General features: G+C 39.1%; 1 protein-coding gene across 1 annotated transcript in view; it reads right to left on the minus strand.

Annotated features, from left to right (window-relative positions):
• The window catches only part of WDR11 (WD repeat domain 11), a 50,279-nt gene that overhangs the window by 22,065 nt on the left and 4,964 nt on the right, over window positions 1-23,250 (minus strand). Inside the window, exons 4-12 of the mRNA XM_079976624.1 lie at window positions 20,230-20,403; window positions 19,086-19,272; window positions 14,783-14,948; window positions 12,402-12,516; window positions 11,564-11,759; window positions 10,631-10,734; window positions 10,279-10,455; window positions 8,464-8,548; window positions 2,571-2,677 (exon numbers count right to left, since the gene is read on the minus strand). Of these exons, the coding sequence (XP_079832750.1) occupies window positions 2,571-2,677; window positions 8,464-8,548; window positions 10,279-10,455; window positions 10,631-10,734; window positions 11,564-11,759; window positions 12,402-12,516; window positions 14,783-14,948; window positions 19,086-19,272; window positions 20,230-20,403 (1,311 nt within the window). The remainder of the gene's footprint in view (window positions 1-2,570; window positions 2,678-8,463; window positions 8,549-10,278; window positions 10,456-10,630; window positions 10,735-11,563; window positions 11,760-12,401; window positions 12,517-14,782; window positions 14,949-19,085; window positions 19,273-20,229; window positions 20,404-23,250) is intronic.

The following is a 23,250-nucleotide window of genomic DNA, read 5'->3' on the forward strand; positions in this document are numbered from 1 at the left end:
ACAAAAGACTTCAAATGCCCCAGGGAGGCAAGACTGGATTTCTGAAGGTATAACTGGTTACTTATTGTTTGTAAGCTGCTTTGTGATTCATGTGAATGATTAATTGATTATATTTCTATGCCGCTTTTCAATCAATCTCACCTAAATCTTCTGCTATTTATCGTGGGAATGTCCATAGGTCTCTAAATTTAGGTCTGATGGCTATAAGGAAAGGACTAAAATCTGTAAAACCAATATTATAATGTCTCCTGAACTTGCTTTGTAGAATTTATGGAATGGGCATGCAGGTACTCAATACCTGAAGGATTTAGCAACCTGGCTACTGACAGCAGCTCATATTTCAACTTAACAAAAATGGAAAGACCTAAAGGACTTGCACATCACACTCTGGTAAAAGAACAGATAGACAATAGCTATTTCAGAAAACCCTCTCATAATTTAAAATTTTACACTGCCACAAAAGTCCCGGAATATTATAATACCATATAGTGGGACTTCATTACATATCCTTCTGGTTCTGCATAAGTGAGAGAAATTTGGTTATCTTAAATGACCTCTGTATCAATTGTGGTTATCTGTAAAGGTAAAGGGACCCGTCACCATTAGGTCCAGTCGTGGCCGACTCTGGGGATGTGGTGCTCAACTTGCTTTACTGGCCAAGGGAGCTGGCATACAGCTTCTGGGTCATGTGGCCAGCATGACTAAGCCGCTTCTGGAGAACCAGAGCAGCGCATGGAAATGCCATTTACCTTCCCGCCGGAGCGGTACCTATTTATCTACTTGCACTTTGACATGCTTTCGAACTGCTAGGCTGGCAGGAGTGGTTATCTGTACTGACCCTATAATTGTGCCTTTAAAGTATTTGCATATTTTTAGTTTTGTTTGTTTGTGCTTAATTTTTTTTAAAGCCCTATGGTAGGGATTAGATGAGCCTCTATTGAAGATAATTTAAGGTGAAGATAATTTGTGGAACTACTGGAGGCTGGATACATGATCTGTTAGATCATTTCCAACTACATGGTTCCTACACAGGACAATAAGTATTGGATATATTCACTGCCTATGTTTAATAGAAGGATAGTAGCACAATGTTAAAAAATATGCTTACTTGAATAGGAACAGATTTTCCAAATCATTACAATCTTATTTTTGCTGCCCTTACGTCTGTACAAACCCCATATTAAATAGTATAGAATTGTGTATTTAAAAAACTGTGGAAAAGCTATTTCAGAAAATGGAAAGGACATTTCCATTTCGTTAGCCGTTTCTAAAATTGTTTTTCCTATCAGTGGCAGATTTCTTTACTTAGTGAGAACATCACAGGAAGCAGCAATAGCAGACTGCCTGTGGAGGAAAATGAACTGATCCAGTATTTTCACATTTACTCACCAACATTCTTTCATTATAGCTCATAGTTATAAAACAGTATGAACGTTTTAAAAACATAATCCATCTGGGTAACATTTTTAAAATTGAGAAATATGCTGAACCTGCTGCAGTAATCACAATATAGTGTGAAGTTTGTTACTAGCAAGCATATTCTACGAAGTTGCTAAGAAAACGAAGAAGATGGAAGGCACTGCCCCAGCCATCACAATTCATTTCAATGGGGTTTGCACAGGGCTGCTAAGTTTGTATCATCAGTATGAAAACCAGTGTGGTGGTGTAGCTAAATCATTATCTTTTGAACATAAAATTTAGCTCAGCCATGATGATTACTCAACTTACAGCAAAAACTACATTTTCTAAATATCTAAGAATATATTGAGTGTACATAATTGATTTTATTTTTTGAATAGTTCCAGCTATAGTTCAAAGTATTTTTAAAACTGCATAAACATGGCACTTTCCCCCTTCATCTGAAGAGATATTGCCATAAATATCAAAACACTTTAATACTTGTGATAAGAAACGGAACAAATCCCATTAATCCCATTTCCTTCAACCAACTGATTCAAATTTAAAAACATGTACAGATTAATATATACTACTTGCATATAGTAAACCAAGTTGAAGACATAGGAAACCCCTATCCAAACTGTGAACTAAAATAATTTCATGACAGGTAGAAGGAAAGAATCGCACTACACATTCCTCGCTGCTACAGGCCATTGCCTTCAAGTTATGCAGAGAAATGGGCTATCTCCAATGGGAGATGTTGAAAATACAGCAAATATAGTAAATTTAGAATGAGGACAAGACTGCATAAAGTATGAAAACTACTGAGTTAGCTGGAATTATAACCTAGTGCTGTATGAATTGGTGTTGAAGCTAAAATATATGCAGTTGTAATAGTATTCAACCCTTTGCTGACATAGACACTTCTTCTCCTTTATGCCCTGAAGATGATTCATGAAATGAGTGTGGGGCTTGCTGAGCTATCATGGTCTAAAATGTTTTGAATTCAGAGTTCAAAACAGTTACGTTAGCCACCTTGCTTAGTTATTCCTCTCCTGTCTTTATAATGTAGATGAAGCCAACCGATAGGAGTCTGCAAAAAAACCTACATTACACAGGTATCACTTCTCACCTATCTTGTCATCAACGGTTATGCTTCACAATATATTTACCTGTGGGAAGATCAACCAACTGCAGCTCATTTCTCACCTGCCCCAGATTATTAGGAGTCGATGTGGCAAAGGAAAGGAAGCCGCTCAAGCTTGTCCACTCAATGCCCCTGCCGGAGTAGAATATATAGAACACATTATGCAAACTATCTGAATTTGTAGGAAATGCTGCAGATTAATGGAGTGGGGAAAATATGGCTCCAATTGCATGCTGCAGGGGTGCAGGAGGGGGATACAACAGATTATTATAGAGGACAGCATAGCACTCAAATTGGAAACATTAAATGTATGTCAGACAAACTTAATTACTTAAAAAATACTAATTACAGTATATTCCACTTGCCCTTCCCTTGAAACGGAAAAGAAGAAGGCAGTCTTTCAGATATTTGAGGCCCAAGGGAGGAATTCAGCATTTTGCTATTACAAATGGTCTAGAAGTGCAAGTGCTTTTTGCTTACCCAAGTGAACCATCTGCCCATTCCTCCTCCCATGTGCTCTTCTGATTGTTCTCCTGATGTCAAATGGGGACAAATGGGGGGTAGGCACTGGGAAAGAGAGTGGGGCAAAGCCCCGTTGTGCTAGCTGAAGTACTTGAGTGGACTTCCACTAGCGGGACCAGGTGTTGAATTCAAGCCAAAGTCTTTTGGGGCTTTCAGCACCTTGAATTAGGCCCAGAAACAAACTAGCAATCTGTGCAGCTGCCTTTGAAAAAACAGGAGGATGAGAGTTCTAAATGGAACCCCAGCCAAGATATGGACCAGCTCCTTCCAGGACAGTGCAACCCCAGAACAGGCCATTTCCCCATGTCTTGAGCTGAGAACTCTGAACATACTAACACCTGTTTTAGGAGAATTTGACTTCTGGTCCACTTCCAAGCACCATCTAGCACTCAAACCACCTCTCCTGATTACGATGGGAGGGACAGATGAGTTGGGCATCGCCTGCATATTGATGTCACCTTGCTCCAAATCCAATGACAGCTCTCAGTGGCTTCAAAGAGATGTTCTGCAGAGGTCAACACTGCATTCTCAGGGCAGGGCACAGGCACAGGCACCAATGGGTGATCCAGCAGACACGCTTTGGGGGCTGGCCCTGTATGCCCTTGTCTTTCAGCTTCAGAGTCCTTGCCCTTGTCCCCTGAAAATGAGGACTCTGACTCCAGGGTGATGAAAACCACATGATAGGCGTGATAATGTTCTCTCCTCTATATTAAGTCAGGTTCAGACAAATGTTAATTCCACCAGACCTGTAGGCATCAGCCCCCCTGATTCACGGCATGCAGCTCACTAGAGAACCAAGGCAGCCTGCACACTCCACAGTGATGACAAGGCCACTTAAGTGCAATTGTGTCAACGGCTCTACACATCTCGGGATAAGGAAGCCTCCTATGATGCTGAAACCAGACCTTTACAGTAGGACATACCATGGTCACTTTGGATTTCCCACAATGCAGTGTTCCACAATCCAGTGTTTAGGTGTTCCCAGATGCAGGTTGACACACTCATTCCCCACAGTAATCAGTGTATGGCACTGTCTTGAGTCCTAAGTAAACATACTTGAGATTGTGATCTTAATGATTTACTCTTAACCCACTGAGAATTTAGATGCATTGATGTGTTAAGACGAGTGTCTTAACTCTATTGTACACACTTTATTGTACTCAATTGTACAATATAAGGTACAGGATTAAGATTTATGGCACAAATATTCTTAATTGTGGACAAAATCCACTAAAAAAGTCTCCAACACACAAAACCCATTACCCATTTTTGTCCTCTCCTTATTATCTGAGTCCTGGGGAGAAGAATCTTTTTGTTCTGGAATTCTGGGCTATTCTGCTACATCTAAACACAACACACACAGAGAGAGAAATATAGTTTCATGCTAATGGGGGGAAAGCCACTTAGAAGCATTGGGAGTCAAGTGTACTTCTGCTTATAAATGCTTGATAAAGCCTTTCCCCGCTAATGTTCTTTGAATAAGGTGCAAGAAATTTGTTCACTGCATTAAATCAGAGCAAATGTTCCAACATTAAGGCAAGAGCAATCTATTACTAGAATATTGCCATTTTTCAGATAAGTTGGCATAAAAAACTACCTACCTCTCAATGGATGCAATTAGTAGTCACAGAACACCAGTTTTATGAACTGCACCTATTTCTTTAGTGCAAGGCTCATGTATTTTTATATACAGTGCAATTTGTAACAGCCATTTTAACTATGGAATAGAAAGATATTGAATTTTGCAACTTCTTGACTTCTGACTAACCCAAGGCAACCTACTCAAGTCACTCTTTAATATTAAATTCATACAGCCTCTGTGAGGAAATGTGGCCTGTAGAAGAGAAATAACTGCTAGGCTCTCCTTCCCCTCCACCTTGCTATTTTAAAATTGTTGCTTATCAGTTCAACAGTTCTGATACACACCTGCTTGTTCTAATGAGCACCTTCATGCACAAACACATCCCTCAATGCATTCAGTAAAGTCCCACAGAGCTTTAGAGCAGGACTAGCTGAGGTGCTGCCATCCAAATGTTTTGAACTACAACAACTCCAGTCATCCCTCATCATGCTGGCTGGGGCTGATGGGAACTGTAATCCCCAATTTCTGGATATCACCAAGCTGGTACCCATTTAGATGAATACCTTCTGGAAGAGCAAGATGCTCACTGAGTAACCCTAAGCCATTCACTTTTTCTTAGTCTACTCCAGGCATGGCCAAACTTGGCCCTCCAGATGTTTTGGGACTACAATTCCCATCATCCCTCACCACTGGTCCTGTTAGCTAGGGATGGTGGGAGTTATACAGTGGTACCTCTGGATGTGAGCAGGATCTGTTCCGGAGCCCCATTCACATCCAGAAGCGAACGCAACCCGTGTCTGCATATGCTGCGATCCGCCGCTTCCGTGCGTGCACGTGACGTCATTTTGACCATCTGTGCATGCGTGAGTGGTGAAACCATGAAGTAACGCACTCCATTACTTCCGGGTCGCCACAAACCGCAACCCGAAAATACTTATCCCGAAGCTACTTCAACCCGAGGTATGACTGTAGTCCCACAACATCTGGAGGGCCAAGTTTGGCCATGCCTGGTCTACTCTAATCTACATTGCAGGATTGTTGCTAGGATAAAACTGGTGTGAGCACAAACAGTGCCTGAGCAATTTGGAAATACAGATTATTATTTTTTTAAGGAAGGAAATGGTTGCTGACTATGTCCACATACCCACACTGTTCACACTTGGGAGTTTACTCTATTTGATTCTGCAGGACTTGGTAAGAAAATATATGGCAGGCACTCATTTGTAAATCAGTCCCACAATGCTTACTGACAAATATATTTCAAAATATCCGAGGGAGTTGGCATTTGTCCACAGACAGAAACGCCGTTTACCTTCCCGCCGCAACGGTACCTATTTATCTACTTGCACTGGTATGCTTTCAAACTCTTACCCTTTACCTTTCAAAATATCCATTATTTTAGAACCTATATACAAGAATAATAATAACTTATTTCCCAAAACAGAATATATTTTGTTTACTTCATATATAAAACAGAACAATTATTAATGAATAGGTTCCATGGTTTTGTAGATAGAAAATGTAAAATTCAGTTGCATTTTGTCACTATTCTGTCCATCATTACAAAAATATTTTTATTTCATGCACTATTGGGTAGTCCCAATAGTTATGGGCCATGTGCAAATTTCGGTTAAATTTAATTTAAAATCTAAAATGTTCAAAACATTTTTTAATACTTGATTGCATTTAAGATTGGGCTTTTCCAATGCCCAAACTAACATTATCAATTATTAAACTGAGAAAAAGATGAAAGTATAATTATGCTTAAAGTGAAGCATATAAAATTATGTAAGACACTTTTCAAACTGCAATGAGATAAGGCATTTTAAATAGTTTTAAAATTAACTTTGGGGAAATATTAGCACTAATGTTTAAAGCATTAAATGTTCCAATATTAATATAAAACATGTCAGGATTCAAAACACTCAGAAAGCTAAGCAACAGAATATCAAAGTTACAGTAGCACATGATGGAAGAGAAAAGAAATTAGACAAAGATTAAAAGCAAATACTCTTTTCCCTAGACACTGCTGTGTGCAATAGAAATCCTCTATATGAACTTGGCAATAAAGCTCACAGCAGATTTTCATGATCACCCACTTCTAGTTAACTGCTTCTTGTGTTTTGATGTCTTTATCAGAGATATAAGCCAAAGCAATTTGGTCTGCCACGTGCCACGCATAAATGTCATGTTGTACTGTATTGCATAAACCACTTTCTGATTTGTTTGTAGCCTGGAAAAAGGCATTATCAGAACCAACTGTGCTATCTCTGTGCATAGATAACAGAAATAATGTTTGTCACAGACATTTCTTTTCCAGCATACCACATCCTGAAAGGTAGTGGCAAGTTTTGTTTTGTTTTTTTAAAAAAGATCACCATGTAGGTACAAGAGACCAGTAGTCTCTTCAATCAGCTCCGCATATCTGTGACCAAACACCTGGTGCTTCAAGTACAAATGGGTAATTGTATATTCAAACTGCATGCTTGTTTATTTCTGTCTTGACTCTGACCAGGAGTTCCATGCAGGTGAGTGAAGCAGGAGCACAGCTCTGCTTTGCCAGCCAGATCAACGACTATACTGGCTACAAAGGAAGTGGATTCACCTCCTCCTCAGGCAGTAGGTATATAGAAGCTGAATAGGATGGCAAAGCAGGGGGAAACTGAATTGCTTTGCCAGGTGGACCAGCTTCTGTGTAAGCACCACCCAAGCTGTGGGCCCAGTGATACTCTGGGTGAAGGACTGGCTCAGTCTCCAACAGCACTTCCCTTTGGTGGGTGTGCCATTATTAAAAACGGGGGGGGGGGGGGGCAGGGGAAAGAGAAGCAGAAAGGCACCACTTCCTGGTAATAATGAGAGCGGCACCCATGGGGGGGAAAATGAAGGGGAATCTTTTGAGTAAAAAGGAGCAGGGTACAAATGTTTCCAGGCTAGTAACTTCTGGAGGCTTTGCAACAAGTCTGGTTTACTCTAGTTTCAGATTTCACTGAGATGCTCACAAAACATGCTGAGCATGAGACTGTATCCTCTTGAATTGTTACCTAGGGGCAGCATCTCATAACTGTATATCTCCTTGTAAATGCAGTTGTAGCACAAAAATAAGTCTCCGTGGACAGATTGATCTGCAATGAAATATGTCACAAGAGTTGTAGCAACCAAGTTACTTGTAACAGCCATTTTATTATTCCATATCCTGAAGTTTTAATTTTAAATAAATAAGCAGCCACGTAAGCCTAAGATCAATGGTGAAGGACTTTCAGCAGGTTTGAAGGACGGTGCAACCCTTTCCCTACTTGTCATGTCCACCCCCCCCCACACACACACACAAGCGACAAAGACACAGGACAAACAATGGGATGAGAGTTAAGAGTTCAGCAGTCCATGGTCTTCCCATAGCTGCTGGTCCTCCATTCCTCTTTTCAGACTTCCATGGCCATTTGGGGCTTTTGTTTAATACAAAACGCAGTCAGGAGGAAGAATTGTGGAACCGCCTCGCACATAGTATGGTCCTTATAAATATAGCTGTAATCAGACTCACATTAGGCAGAAATTCTCTATGCTGCAATGTCTAGGGACACAAAGGCTTGTGTTCAGCCTTGATCAACACACACACATTAGTTACCAATTCAAATATTTATAAAGCAGAACAGTTTTCACAGAACTATGGCTCCATTTGCAAAAGAAAACCACCCTATTGAACAATCTTCCTGCATACTATTTTATGATTAAGCCAAATGCCAGCATTGCTTATAGAACATTAAACACTTTAATCTTCCTTTCTCCAGAAAATCAACAACTATTTAAAGAAACTCACTTGACTTCGCAGGAATGAATGCTTAACTCTTTGTGTAGGAGCCCACTGGTAAGGTTATACACCAGGACCGAGCCATTGCTTGTTCCTGCAAGGAGTCAATTGAATATTTGCAAAATTTACAGAAATCACATTGACATTTTAAAATCAACTTTGTTGCCCTCCCCACCACAAAAGTGAATCTCTTATACTTATTTTTCCACATAGTTTCCTTTAGTCACTCATCCTCAAGTGATGGATTAGATTGCTAGGCCGGTTTTACATCACCCACCCACAACCTTAGGCCCAATCCACTGGTAAGTACACTAGCCTTGAGTGTAAGAGCTCACTGGGTAGCCATAGGCTACATAAACTACTTCCATGGAGGAAAGTGGGTAGTGCAGTAGAAGTGAAATGGGCCACTCTCACTCCTATGCTAGCAAAGGTAGCGTCCAAGGAGGCCAGGGAGAAGGAGCTTCTCCTTCTCTGCAGCAAGCATGGAAATTCAACGAGCTAGCGGAGGAGAGACAGAATGTTCCACAACCCCTCCACCAGCCAACTACATTTCTATGCCGGCCGTGAAGGAAGGAAAGTCCATTCATCTGCAACCAAATGAAGAAATGAAGCAGGCTGGCAGTGGAGGGACAGATTTTTCTGTCTGCTCATTTGGTAGAAGCTCCCCTGCTTTCTTTAACCAGGCTGCTAACACCACTACCAGCCTGGGCTTCCATGTTGCCCATGGAGAAAGGAGCCTGTCCTTTTCCACAGCCAATACTAAAACACAAGGTACTGGCCTCTTAGTAGGCAAGTGACTTTTGCAGCCTTTTTTCTCACAATGCTGAAGGTATGCTTCATAAATAGTAGCACTTGGGTAGGTAGTTGGGTAGAAGATAATCCAAGTGGACAGACTTTATACAGTGGTACCTTGGTTTTCGAACATAATCTGTTCCGGAAGAGAAGACCACTCGACTTCCAAAACGTTCGAAAACCTAGGTTCAAACTGAAAACTGAAACGTTCGACTTTCAAGACATTCAAAAACTGAGGTACCACTGTATATTCAAGTAAGGAGGGTGCCAGACCATAAGTAACCTTCAAGGCAGAATCCTGATAGACTGATTTTGATTTATTACCCTTGTCATTACACAAGCAGAATGAATGCATTGAACTTAGGACTCATTTCATACATAAATGCTTCCTTTAAAAAGTCAGTGCGAAACTTGCCACAGTAAGCATCAAACTTCAACTTGCGTCAGTACTGAACCTTCAAAAATCTATTTTGCTGTGTAAAAACTAAGACAAGCCATGACAAGATCTGAGTGGGCACAATTTGGATTTCTTCACAAAGCATGGGATCAGGTCAGCCATTATACACTGAATCCATTAATTGCTTTCAGAAGATGCATTTTAATACCTCACTAAACCAGTTTTAAGAATGCATTGTATTAAAACATAAGCCAGGACTTAATGTGCTGATTGGCATTTTGGAGCCAGAGTTAAGCAGGTATTTAGCTGGGGTCGTTTAAATTCACTGCTCTTTTAGCATTTTGTATTTTAATGAGTGGAAAAATGCATTTTTAGCCACACTAAACGTTTGTCTTCAAATGGGATACAAATCACAAAATTAATAATATATATGGCAGGAATATCTAAGAACAGGAAAAACTTTTCATCTCTCTTTTAAGACAGCATTTATTCTGGGAAGTAATTCAAGAAACTCAAGGGCACGCTATTTCAGACAGCAATAGTCTCCAGACTGACACACAGTTTATCATACAAACGTATCACTGCAAAAAGTCAAACTGAGCAATATATTCAACTGTACTGTTTAAGACACTTACCGACAGCAAGGAGAGGCTGATACTGTTTTAAGTTTTTTGTGGTGAGAGGTGGGCACATGCGGATAGCAAAGGGAGGCAAAGGGAGTCCTGAAAGAAGCCCCGTTAGCAGGAACTTTAAATGCACTTCTTGCAAACAGTAACTTTTTTGTTGCTCTTCAGTAGAAAGTGTGCCTTGCCCTGATGTACAATATAACAGAAAAAGCAAAATAGATTTCATGATGCATGATTTGGCCCTAAGCAATTACCAATCTCAAAACTGTGAAACACAGCTTTTTGCTTTAGAATACTATAGTAAACTAAATTAGTTACCAAAGCTGAATATAGAAGACTGTTAGGGCTCACATACTCTTACCTATCATATTATCCAGTGACAGGTCTGGAAGTTTATTCTGAGATGCCCCAACAGGTATTCCACAGAATGAGACTGGCGAGTACAAAGGTGATGCAGTTGAATTGCTGCAAAAAGACAATTACAATAAAACTGAAGAATGCAACATTCTATCATGCTTTAGCCTGACCACCAAACAGAATCCAGGATGACCTATGCAGAAAGGTTCCTTTTCTACAAAAAGGAGCATCCTTGATTCTCAGTGGCTGGAATTAACAACTGATTAGTCCCCCACCCTGATGGTATTCCTTCATGAAACAAATGGCATTCATGTCCAGGGGCAAGAGTAAAACACAGCACATTACTGCACTGTTGCAATTAATGGCTGGTTTCCCCATTCTGTGTCAACTGAGATCCCTTAGAGTGCCTCATGTACAGATGACATCAACATGCTGCACCTCTCTGCTATATACAAGTTTGTCCTCTGTGCAGACATAGCTTGTTATGATCATGCCTATTTAAATTGATGGAATGATACTGAGGAGCTAACTGGGATCTTTTAAGAATGAGGGAGCGTATTTTATGTCAACACTGATTTTGAAGGTGAGAGTAGACAGCACCACGATTACCAAGAACAATACATGAAACAAGATGACAACCCATGCTATATCACACAGGTGCAATAAGCCTATTAATTGTGGCTTAATACACACAACATTAGTATAAATCGTATACAAGTCTTGTCAGACGTTATGTATGCCACGTCCCTATTAGCCATAGTCATCTGGCTGCTCATTTTAAATGGCAGCTTTGCTGAACAACAACCCTTGTTGTAGAAAGTTGTACTAAACAACATGGTTATAAACATTAGAAATGAAGCAGCATTGTCAAGTCCACGGATTCCTTGTGTTTAAACTACTTATTAAAAAAAAACCCCTGAACATTCAGTAAGGTTACCTAGTCCGTTGACTTTGGCCTGAAATGGTGGACTTCAGCTCCCATATCATTACTCTACCATCACTGACTATGAGAGCTGCAGAATTTTCATTCACAGGACAGCACACCATAGTGAAGGGGCGAACGGTCTTGGTAACTCTGATGGCATCACACTGACTTCGTAAGTCATAGACCAGCTCCTGAATGGGGTCAGGTTCTGCAAATGTCAAAACATGAGATATCAGATACGCACAGCTTTCAGTCAAATGCAGCAACCACTGGGATCTTGTGCTAATTCTGCTGGTTACCACTGTTACATCTATAGTATGATATAAACAGACATTATTTTTAATAATATAGAGGTACACAAAATATTGGGGGATTTGAAACAGAGGCAGGTCAGTGCACTGGAGGATTTACATAATAAAGACATAGTAACTAATTACTAAAAAGACATTTAGAATGTGAGGGTATAGGGTACATTTGTCACATCTACAGCTTTATGTCTTTCATACCCTGTTCAAGTCTATTTTAATGAATCTGTGCCAGGGGTCACTAACCTATTTCAGTGTGAGTGCTACATATATTGCTGGCCAACGCAGCAATATTTGCCAGCGAAAGGCAAGGCCAAAGTTGGAATTACACTCATCTCCATCTCAGCATTGGGCCAAGTGGAGGGATTTTATTTGACTTGTGTAATCAAACACCTTCAAGTTATTTACTATACTGGAAATGATACAGCTAGGAAAACTGATGGCCCAAGTTTTAATAAGAATAAATGCAAATTTTGGTTGTAACATTGAATTTGTAACTTCAAATGCTAGATACCTAGTTCAGTAGACTGGAGTAGCTTGCTCACCTGGATCTTCGTTTAATGTACTGTTTATACAACCAACAGATCTGCGAACTCTCAAAGTAATACAGCCATTTTCATGCAGGCAGAACAACCCATCACGCTGAAAACATGGGATTACCTAAACAAACAAACAAGAACCCCCAAGTTTGATATTATTCTTCATGTTTCTATTGAAATCTTACCCTCCATATTAATAAACCTGCACAAATCACGTAAACAAGAGGAGGACTTGTTACAGATATCTCAAACATCCTAAAAGTTTATTGACCCATTCTTCACTATGGAATAGGATGGGACTCATTTTTTAAAAGCCTACTATCTTATTAGACAAACAGAAATCTATCAGTCTATTTTTCCCAATTGTACACACACTTGTACATGTTACAGGGTAGTCTGGCAGGTTACTTGCCAAAAAGAAAGGGATGAAAATGTTAATTATTAATGCTAATAAGTAAATTACTGCTTAGAGTAAATGCACACTTAACATCATATAAAGTTAGATTGATTACTTAACATCATATAAAGTTAGAATGATTACGGGTGATAGAAGGTGTCCTGTCCCCCCACAGTGGGCAATTTCCCTGTAAACAGCAGTGCAAAGTACTCATCTAAGTGCACAAGCAGCACTTCAGATTGCACAACAGGACATTTTCCCCTTCTCCTTGACCCACATACCCCTAAATCTGATCTGAGGCTCCCTCCACCCTTTGGACAGGATTTGGGGCCAGCACAGGGTACACAGAGGCAGTGAAGAAGAGCAAAATTGCCATTGTACAAGCTGAAATTGTTCTGCTCATGCAATAATTTAGTTTAATACCGCCTGCAGAACTTGGAAAGTAGAAGATTTAACTCACCAGCACCACACCTTAGAATTTGTATAGAAAACCTTGGGTATATATGTATAGTGAGAACATTCAGTTTAAGAAAACTGCACATCATATGACAACCAGCAGGTACACCACTTCTTTAAACATCAGATGAGAGGCTCTATCCAACCCCCTCTTGCAAAGACAGCTTCAGCTATTCCCCCACTGATGGAGATACCAAGCACAGCAGAGAAAGACTGGGGAATGAGATTTAAAAAACTAAAATGTCTGACAGGACACCCAATTACAGGCAGCTTTGCAATGAACAATTTTTCAGATGTCTTGAAAGCTGATTATAGTTATTTATAGTTATTTATTATTATTTAGTTGAAACAATATTATTGTTTAATTATAATGGGGATTTCAGCTACTCTGTCCTAATAATATACATGAGTGCTTGTATCAATGGAATCAATGAGGTTTTAATTCTTTTCTTAAAATAATAAACCTCTGATGTCATAATCACATGAAGGTGAATTTTATTTTTTATGAATACATTCAAAATAGCACCATCTTAGCAGCCATAAATGCGAACCATCCACATAAGTGAGAAAATACACACATTTTAGTTTCAGACAAAAGCTATAAAGCTTAGCATTATTTCTTTTTAGCTCACATAAAGAAAATATTCTAAAAGATCAAGGCAGCTCAGATAAGGCTTCAGACATTACTTAGCTGCCTAACCAAGCAGAAACAGATGTTCAAATAAGCTTGTGCCTTTGTTGGAGGAAACTTCTATTTTTTAGTAATTTTTATAATACCACAAAATGAGGTGGATTTTTCTAGCAGACACTAAAGAGCTGAATCATTGGTCATGTCAGACTCTTAAGTATCTCATACCTTACAGTTTTTCACTACACATTGACTGCAAGACTACCAGCATCCAAACTCACAAGAAAACCCAGCAACTGCTTATTATCTTTGTGGGTTTTTATAAAATACACTTTGCAAAGCCTAGCAATGCCTACTCGGAAGTAAGTCCTATTGAGTTCAATGAGGCTTACTCCCAGGTAAGTAGATTTGGATTACAGCCTTATGTTCTATTCTCCATTTTGTCACCCACAATCTTCAACAGCTCACATCAATAAAATTGTCAACAATTATTCTGGAATAGTGTTAGCAAGGAGGAAAAAGTGATCACAAGGTTATAGCTGTCAGTTGTAATGCCCCTTCAAGGTTAGTTTATTTTTTTAGCAATCAACCTTTGCTTTCATGTTCCTCACTGACTCACAACTTTTGTATTGGATGATTTTTGCACACATCCAGTGTATCAACAGAAACATCTGTATTCCATAAGGAAACAGAGCAAGTGAGCCAAGGCACTAAGTCTCAATAAAACCTTTGGGAAATGCTTTGTGGAAGAAACAAGCTTATTTAGCACAGGGCTGCATTTAGCCTGCAAATTAAAGTGTTTTGTCTCTTGTGTCATCTACAGCTTTGGACAAATACAGGGCAGAATGGAAATCTAAAGATAAAATGAAAACGAAGTCATGCACAATGGCAAGATGGATTTATTACCTGGAGGAAAGGCACTCCTGTTCTTTCGATTGCTATCACACCTACTGTCTGGTTTACTTCAAGGTCAAGAATCAAGATTTCTCTTGGGTAGAGTAACAACATGTAGTTTCGCTTGGAAGGCAGGTAGGATAGCTGAAGGCAGTCATTCAGTGTTACTGATTCAGCACTAGACACATCACAAATAAGTCTTATTAAAATACATTTCATTGCAAAGGGGCCAGGATTTCAAGTGTTCAAATATCCAAAATGCAATCTATGATCAAATTAAACAGCTATATGTAATCAAGCTTTGCAAACAGCTACCAAGCCCATCTCAGATGCTTCTCTCATCAATAATTGATCATGCAACTATAGAAGCAGCATCTCTCCACGTTCTTAAGAACAGCCGAGCCATTACATTAGTTACTAAGGGAAGCAGTAAGCATTTTTAAAGGGTTTTGCCCGGGCCAAGAAAAAGAGGGTTCTTTCATTAACTGAGCAGACGTATTGGTTGGATGGTGAGAACAAACTTACAGGTTATATTCAAGTATACACCTAAGTTTTAAGAATAAACCTGAACATGTAAACTGTGACAAATGTGCCTTTGGAAACATCATACAGAACCAGGATCAGCTGCAATCACAGGTTTAGGTTCTGGAGTAAACCCAGGCTCCCTACATGGGTTTACAAACACCACCATCACACCCTTTTAGTTTTTAGCTACGATAACCCACCTGTCATGTTCAATGCCCTCTTCTCCCATCCCTGATTACAGAGAACAGCAAAAGAAAAATGGAAATTCACCACCATTATATCACATTTATTTATAATATTTCAGCCTTTGCAGCTTATTCATACCTGCATGTACCCATTTAAAGCAATGTGAGAGGGACATGGAATAGGGCAAGCACTTACATATGTCTAATCCTAATAAAAGGCTCCAATTCAGACAAAGTTAATTGTCCCACTGAAATCAATGAAACTTGGGTAAGACCCATAATTCTTAAGGGCATGTGCAAGTCATCACTGAAAATACTTCTATCATTACTGGGCAACAAAGAAACAGCAGCTGCCCCACTAGTTTCCTTTTTGACAAGGAGGAAATGTAAATAGTTCTAGGCTTTTCATGCCCTTCCAGTTGACAGGAGATCACATTTCACAAAGAATTGCTAAATGAGATGTCATCAAGCCTATTGTTCAAAACTTAAAGCTCTCATTAAAGTATTGATCTTACCAACATTAACATGTTGCATTCAGCACTGATTCACAATACAGTCTGATGAATTTGTTAAAACAATTACTGACACATTTAAAGGTATTCAGGATGAAAAACAGCAACAAAGAAGGAAAATTGTGCCATATGGAGCTTAATGTTTAATTGTTTGCAGGAAAAATATCAAAATGCAATAATCAAGTTTATTAGGTGGTAATATTTTAAAAATCAACATAGAGATTTCCCCCCCCCACACACACACACACATTTACACACCAGTAGACACTTCCAAGATCCACAAAAGAGCATGCATTTTAAACAGGGCTTTTTACAGGAGAGCTTTCCAGCATACATAATCAGGAAGCCAATTTTTACCACATTTCCTCCCTGCGATCATTCTCAAATGCCCCACAACCATGTAGAAATACCACCACATGTGAACAAATAGATAAATTCTGAAGCAATTTATATAAACTTATTATTTTTATGCTACAACAAATACAACCAACCAACCAACAACAAAGATACCCATCCCTCCCTTCAAATGTTCTTATTGCATTACTGAAATTTTTATTCTGGGCAGTTTATAGTGACAATTATCATGCACCCTCATTTTTTCATGAGATGATGATTCAGGGTACTGCTTTTTTCAGAATCCAAATCACTGGAACTTGTCCATGAATTCCAGTGCTTGAAAATGCACGCAGTAGTTTATAGTCCATTCAAAGTAAGTATTGAAAGGCATGCATACTTATGGTATGATAAGGTTAAAATCAATAAGGCCTTTAAAAACCATATTGTCAGAAAAGCAGTGTTCAATGTCTGGACAAAATATAAAGACTTATTGGAAAACAAAACTCCAAGGTGGCTATCACCTCTGGAAGCTAAGGCCCGAAAAAGACCCAATATGGAGGCCAAATGGCCAAAATATTGGGAAATTTTAGAAAAAGATGGAGACAATTGGAAATTGCAGAGTTTGGAGAAAATGAAGGATAAAGTGCGAGACTGGTTACACTACGCTCACATTAAAGAAGTTTTCAAAAATGACAAAAAGTTAGGGTTCCAGGTGGAGAAATCGAAATTGGAATCAGAACTGCTAGAACCTAAGACTAAGGTACTTTCAAGAATGTATAACTTGCTGTTAAAATGGAACACACAAGATGAAATGGTTAAATCGGCTATGATAAAGTGGGCACAGGACATTGGGTATAATATCATGTTCGAGGACTGGGAAAGGTTGTGGACCACTGGGTTGAACTTCACTGCATGTAATGCTTTGAAGGAAAATGTAATGAAAATGATATATAGATGGTACATGACCCCAGCTAAACTTGCCAAAATATACCATTTGTCTGATAACAAATGCTGGAAATGTAAAGGGAATGAAGGAACATTCTTTCACCTCTGGTGGACGTGCCCTAGAGTGAAGGCCTTCTGGGAAATGATATATAATGAGTTGAAAAAGGTATTTAAGTATACTTTCCCCAAGAAACCAGAGGCCTTTCTCCTGGGTATTGTCGGCCAGAGGGTGATAAAGAAGGACAGAACTTTTTTCCTGTATGCAACAACAGCAGCAAGGATACTCATCGCCAAGCACTGGAAAACTCGAGATCTACCCACACTGGAAGAATGGAAGATGCAACTGATAGACTATATGGAATTGGCTGAGATGACCGGCAGAATCCGAGACCTGGGAGAGGAGAGGGTTGAAGAAGACTGGAAGAAATTTAGGATTTATTTACAAAAATACTGTAATTTGGTTGAATGTTAAGAAGGATGCCAGACCATAAATAATTGAGCACCACTAAATTAGACGTAATCTGGATGATAAGTGAGATTGAGGAAAATATAAACCTTTTGGAGAATTATTAGACTAAATTAAATGAACGAGACTTAAGAATGTAAACAAGATGATAAATTGCTGGAAAAAGTTTACAATGATGTAAGTGGGAGCGGGAGACGTGAGGGAGTCCAAAGAAGCTTTGAAAATATGTTATGATACATGTCATATTGTTTATTATTTTTGCATTTTGTATTTAAAAAATCTCAATAAATATTTATAAAACAAAGTAAGTATTGAAAGGTCCAACTGGCTTATTTACTGAATATAATGAATTGGTTTTCAACCCTTTTTTTGGCCATGCCCTACTTAAGCATCTCTAAAATCCTGACAACCCCCCCCCCCCAGTGACATATAATTCTTATTATTCAAAAAGAACTCCTGCTCATGTGGAGGCAACCTAAAAGGCCATTAACTGTTAATAACTCATTCTCAAATTGCCCCCCTTAAAAATCAAATAATCAAATTGCCCCCCTGTGGGGCATGTGCCCCATGCTGGGAACCACGGGTATAATGTCATCTTTGTTCAGAAACAGCCCTACTGGCCAAGACAAACAATAAATTGTATGTAAGACCACCTTCAAATGGCAAAAGAATATAAAAAAACCTAATAACTTATGATTTTCTGCCCTGCAATGGTACTTCAAAATCTGAAAATGAGCTGCCTTCCCTTACCTATTGGTAGAGCTGACCCAACCATCACTTCTTAGAGTAGAAAATTACTCATTGCTTCCCTCTGGGAGGAATCTAATGCGGCACGAACAGACTTACATTTGTGCATTGGGACTTCGCTTTCCTCTCCTCACCCCACAAGCAGTCTCCAACACACCCCAAAAATTTGCTCCAAATGATGCCCTGACTAACCGGAGCAGATTTCAAGGCTGCACAGGATGGATTGCACAAGCTGGTTGTGCTGGTTGCACCAGCAGAAGTCTGCTCCAGTTGGCAGCAATCTTGTTTCAAAAGTGAAAAAGTAAATAAACTTTTTTGAAGCAAGATAACTTAAGTCACAAAGGGAAAACTGGTAAGTAACCATGTCTACATGGATAAAGGAAATATCTCATTCTGAAAGCCTGATATTTCACAGCCATATATGGCTTGAAACACTGACAGCAATCCCAGGTCTCAAGCACAAAAATGGAATACTGGTCTTACCCTATCCCATTCTTGATTAGCCAGAACAACATGCCTTGCACTGTAGGTATTATATAGATTTATCTATATAGAACAAGTCTTGTGAGCACAGTAGAAAACACATACTTAAGGCTTACCTTGGTTTTTCATTAGTGATGAGGATTTTTACTTTGTCCAAGGCCTTTTTAGCCCCTGCAGCAGATACCAGCTTGTTATGAACAGGACTAGAACGAGGGCTGGAAATGTAAACCTTTTTCCCTGAACTGACAGGAGCCTTGGAAGGAGAGAAGTCCGAAATGAACACTATCCCCTCACTTGTAAGCACTGCACCAAGAAAAGAGACAGTTATTACTGTAAAATATGAGGAGAGATTTCATGGTAGCATTTCACTTTTCAATGTACTTCTGGAATGAAAAGTGGTAACAAATTTTACGAATGCTGAAATACATGGCAAACTGATAAAAGGAACATCCTTGTGGTAAAGAGTGATAGATGACCCATTCTTATTTGAAGCCATAAAAGTTTAACCCTTTAAAAAAAATTATGTAAGGTTACTGGCAGACACAGTTGCCCTTCACTAACTTTCACCTACTTGCAGCTCCTCAACTATATTGTGTTATCCCAAAGCAATCTCCCCAACCAGGCACCTTCAAGGTGTTTTGGAGCACAATTCCCATAATCTCTGACCACTGGCCATTCTTGGTGAGACTAAGGGGACTTGTAGTACAAGGAATCTGGTTGGAAAATGCTGCCAATTCTTATATGCAACACTTTATATAAGAATATATATATATAGAGAGAGAGAGAGAGAGCTGCAGTCCTATACAACTCACCCAAAATCAAGTTCCAGTGAATTTAATTGGACCATCTTCTGAATGAACATGCCAAGCTACGTATCTCTTCACATGTAATACACAGAAGCTATTTCCTCGTTTCTAATTATTACACCCCATAGGCATGATAAAGCTGTATTTGCATTGTAATATGAGCTACAATTTCACCCTCCACAACTTTGACTTGAGGCAAACTTTGTAATTAACTACGAATTCATGACTTCCCTTCACAATCTTATTTGACCATTCAGATTCATTTCCCCCACAAACTACCTCTAAAATAACACAAGGTTAATGAAGCTGTCCGATGTTGTTCACTCTCAGTTCTCATGTTGCATTTTTAAGACTCTGTGGCACATGTTACAATATAACAGCAAGATTTTGTATGACAGCAACATTCAGTCCTGTAGAACAGAAAGGTAACATACTTTCCTAAAACAGAACTCACATGTCAAATTTGAAGGATCAAAGGGATCAAAGGAAAAAGAAAGGATGTTTTCTGCATAACTTTTCTTCCAGAGTTTTGTGCCAGTATCTGCATTCCATAACACTATGTAATTTGGTGGGTGAACTGCAAGGAGAAGATCTCGAGAGGCATCCTGATTCCACAGCCACTGCATGTCTGTCAAAAAGTAAAAGGAAAGGAAAGGTGGAGGGAAAAGAGGGAGAGATGAAAACAGTCAGTCAGTCTTGGAACTAAAAATAACAGCTCCCCTTTTCATCTTCTAGGTTTCTGAGGCAAACATCAGAATGTGGCATCAGTAAAACATAGAGCTCTCATTATTGATGTAAAAAGAAAAACTGATACCAGAATTGCTCAAACCATCTTACAAGTAACGAGAGCCACGCATAGCCAGCACCTCTTTCCTCATACAAACTGATGGTCCCAAGAGCTCACACAACTCAGCCAAGTCCTGCTGCCAACCCTTGCCAATGTATCTCGCCCAAGGACATCCCAGAACATTTGTAATCAGTGAAAGAACATGGCACTTGTACATAGGTAGAGCTTGGCATCAAAAGAGACTGAAGCTAGTAAAAACCAGCAGTTAAGGAATCCTGAGCCAAATCCACATAAGTGTGCAAGTGTAAATTGCATTTTCCCTTTGTTAACAGAAAATGCAGAAATTTTTCAAGGTGCATTGGAAATATTTTCCCTAGCATGCTTATTTACTTGTATTTAGCAAAGTTTAGCTAAAAACTTTTAAGCTGCCAACGTTACCTAATGCTGTATTTGCAACTTTCATAGTTATGAATTAATTCCAACAGATACGGTGACTTTAATAATTCAGGCACAGGTGACATCAATATTGGATTACTTCAAGCTACAAACAGCAATCCAAATTATGCTGTAGTATTATCCACTGACAGGAGACTCAGACATAATACAATGCCCTGCTCAGAGATATCCACTGGCTGCCAATGTGTTACTGGGCCAAATTCAAGGTGCTATTTATTAGTATATAAATCAATCAACAGTTTGAGACCTGTTTACTTGATCCAGTGTATGCCCATTTAAGCACTTAAGTCTGTGAAACTAGCACTTTTGCAGATGTTTCTTCTGCGCTTCCAATAAAATTGTAAGCCGCTTAGAGATTTTTTGTTCTAGCAAGTGGCTTATAAATGTTAAATGAACAAAAATTTCTGGTGAAATAATTTTAGCCACCCACCCCATGGGCAACAGAGATGCATGAAGACTTGATTAAAGGCAACCAATTAATACACATTCTGTATTTCACAGGTAAGCATGAAAAATGAAATATAAACCCAAAACCTGCCACTAAGTTCACTGAAGAGAATTCATATTTCAATTGAACTTTTTAAGCAGTAAGTTGTTTCAGCAAATCTTAATCATGAAGTCTTTTTCTTTTTTTACAGCTAGGATCACCAAGGCTCAGATCAATAAATGTTCCAGGACAGAATATCTGACATAATGGGTGTAGATTTTATTTCTTTGCCCATCAGCAAAGATCTTCAAATGGCACTTACAAATCTAATAAATCTAAACCTTAGGATTATACTGTAACATCACTTTTCACTAGGAAAGTCCTGAAGCGATTTAAAATAATACCTAAGTCTACACAAAACTAAACTTTATGTCAGAGGTTGCCAACCTTTTGGGACCAGTGGGCACATCTGGAGTTTTGAGAAAATGTTATGGAGTGCCAGCCAGAAAATGGCTGCTGTTGGATATGTTGCATGACACAATTTTGCTGCAATTTTGTGTGTGGCATAACACAAATGGGCTGCTATTTCTAAAACAGAGCAAAAAAGGAGACAGGGCCAAAAAATGATGTGGGCATCAGCCACCTCCATCAGTGGGAAAAAGTAATCTATATATCATTGTTCTCATTTTAAACTATTCCTTATCTGTGACAGAGGAAGCTAAAATTAATAAGTAAAAATGACATCTAAGAAAAATGAATTCTGAAGAGAATGTGAATAATTATTGGAAGGGAATTACAATGCTTTCATTTTTATGTTGCCAACAATTGAGGAATGCATTAAAGATTACCTTACGTATGTGGGCAGCTTAATAGATAATGAATGTATCCACAGAGAAACATCAGAACTAAATAACAGCAAAACCTTTTCAGCAATTAAACAACTTAGTATTAGATAAAAGTATTCAGCATTGAATAGTTAAGTTATGCATTGTGACCATTTCCTTTTCCACATCATCATCAGAAGCAATCCACACAGATTTCGCGTAACTTCACCAGCTTTTTAGCAATGCAGTAAAGGGGTGGGGGTGGAATCTTTGGGTCATTGTGGTACATGAAAAGTTTTATGAGACAACTTGGCAAGCAAACTATCAATTATTCATGAAAACCCATGCTGGAAATTAAATTTCACCAAGATGCTGTGAATTTTACTTCAGGAATAAAAGACATCTATAACTGTGATGATAATGAGGAATGTGGGCAGCATTATACACAGCAGGAGATGCACAGCTTCCTGGAAAGTCGGGAGGGCGAGAGAGAGTGGAGTGCCACAAGAGAACTGAGAGACATTAAAGGGCATTACTCGGGGGGGGGGGCAGAATGAGAGAGAAAATGTTGAATACAGTATTTTCTTTTTGCTCAAGATGCCACAGTCCACAATTTAAAGGGGAATCCCTGTATATTATTACAGTGGTACCTCAGGTTACATACGCTTCAGGTTACAGACTCTGCTAACCCAGAAATAGTGCTTCAGGTTAAGAACTTTGCTTCAGGATAAGAACAGAAATCGGGCTTCGGCGGTGCAGCGGCAGTAGGAGGCCCCATTAGCTAAAGTGGTGCTTCAGGTTAAGAACAGTTTCAGGTTAAGAACGACCTCTGGAACGAATTAAAGTACTTAACCCGAGGTACCACTGTACTGCCTTTTACTGAAAGATATTAAATTAGCAGTTAGTGCCATTTGATAATGATGCATCTGTCAGGGTTACCATAAATACCTTTATTAGATTTTAAACCAAATCTATCTTAGA

This window comes from Podarcis cretensis (genome assembly GCF_951804945.1).
Source record: "Podarcis cretensis genome assembly, chromosome: 5".
Lineage (NCBI taxonomy): Eukaryota > Metazoa > Chordata > Lepidosauria > Squamata > Lacertidae > Podarcis > Podarcis cretensis.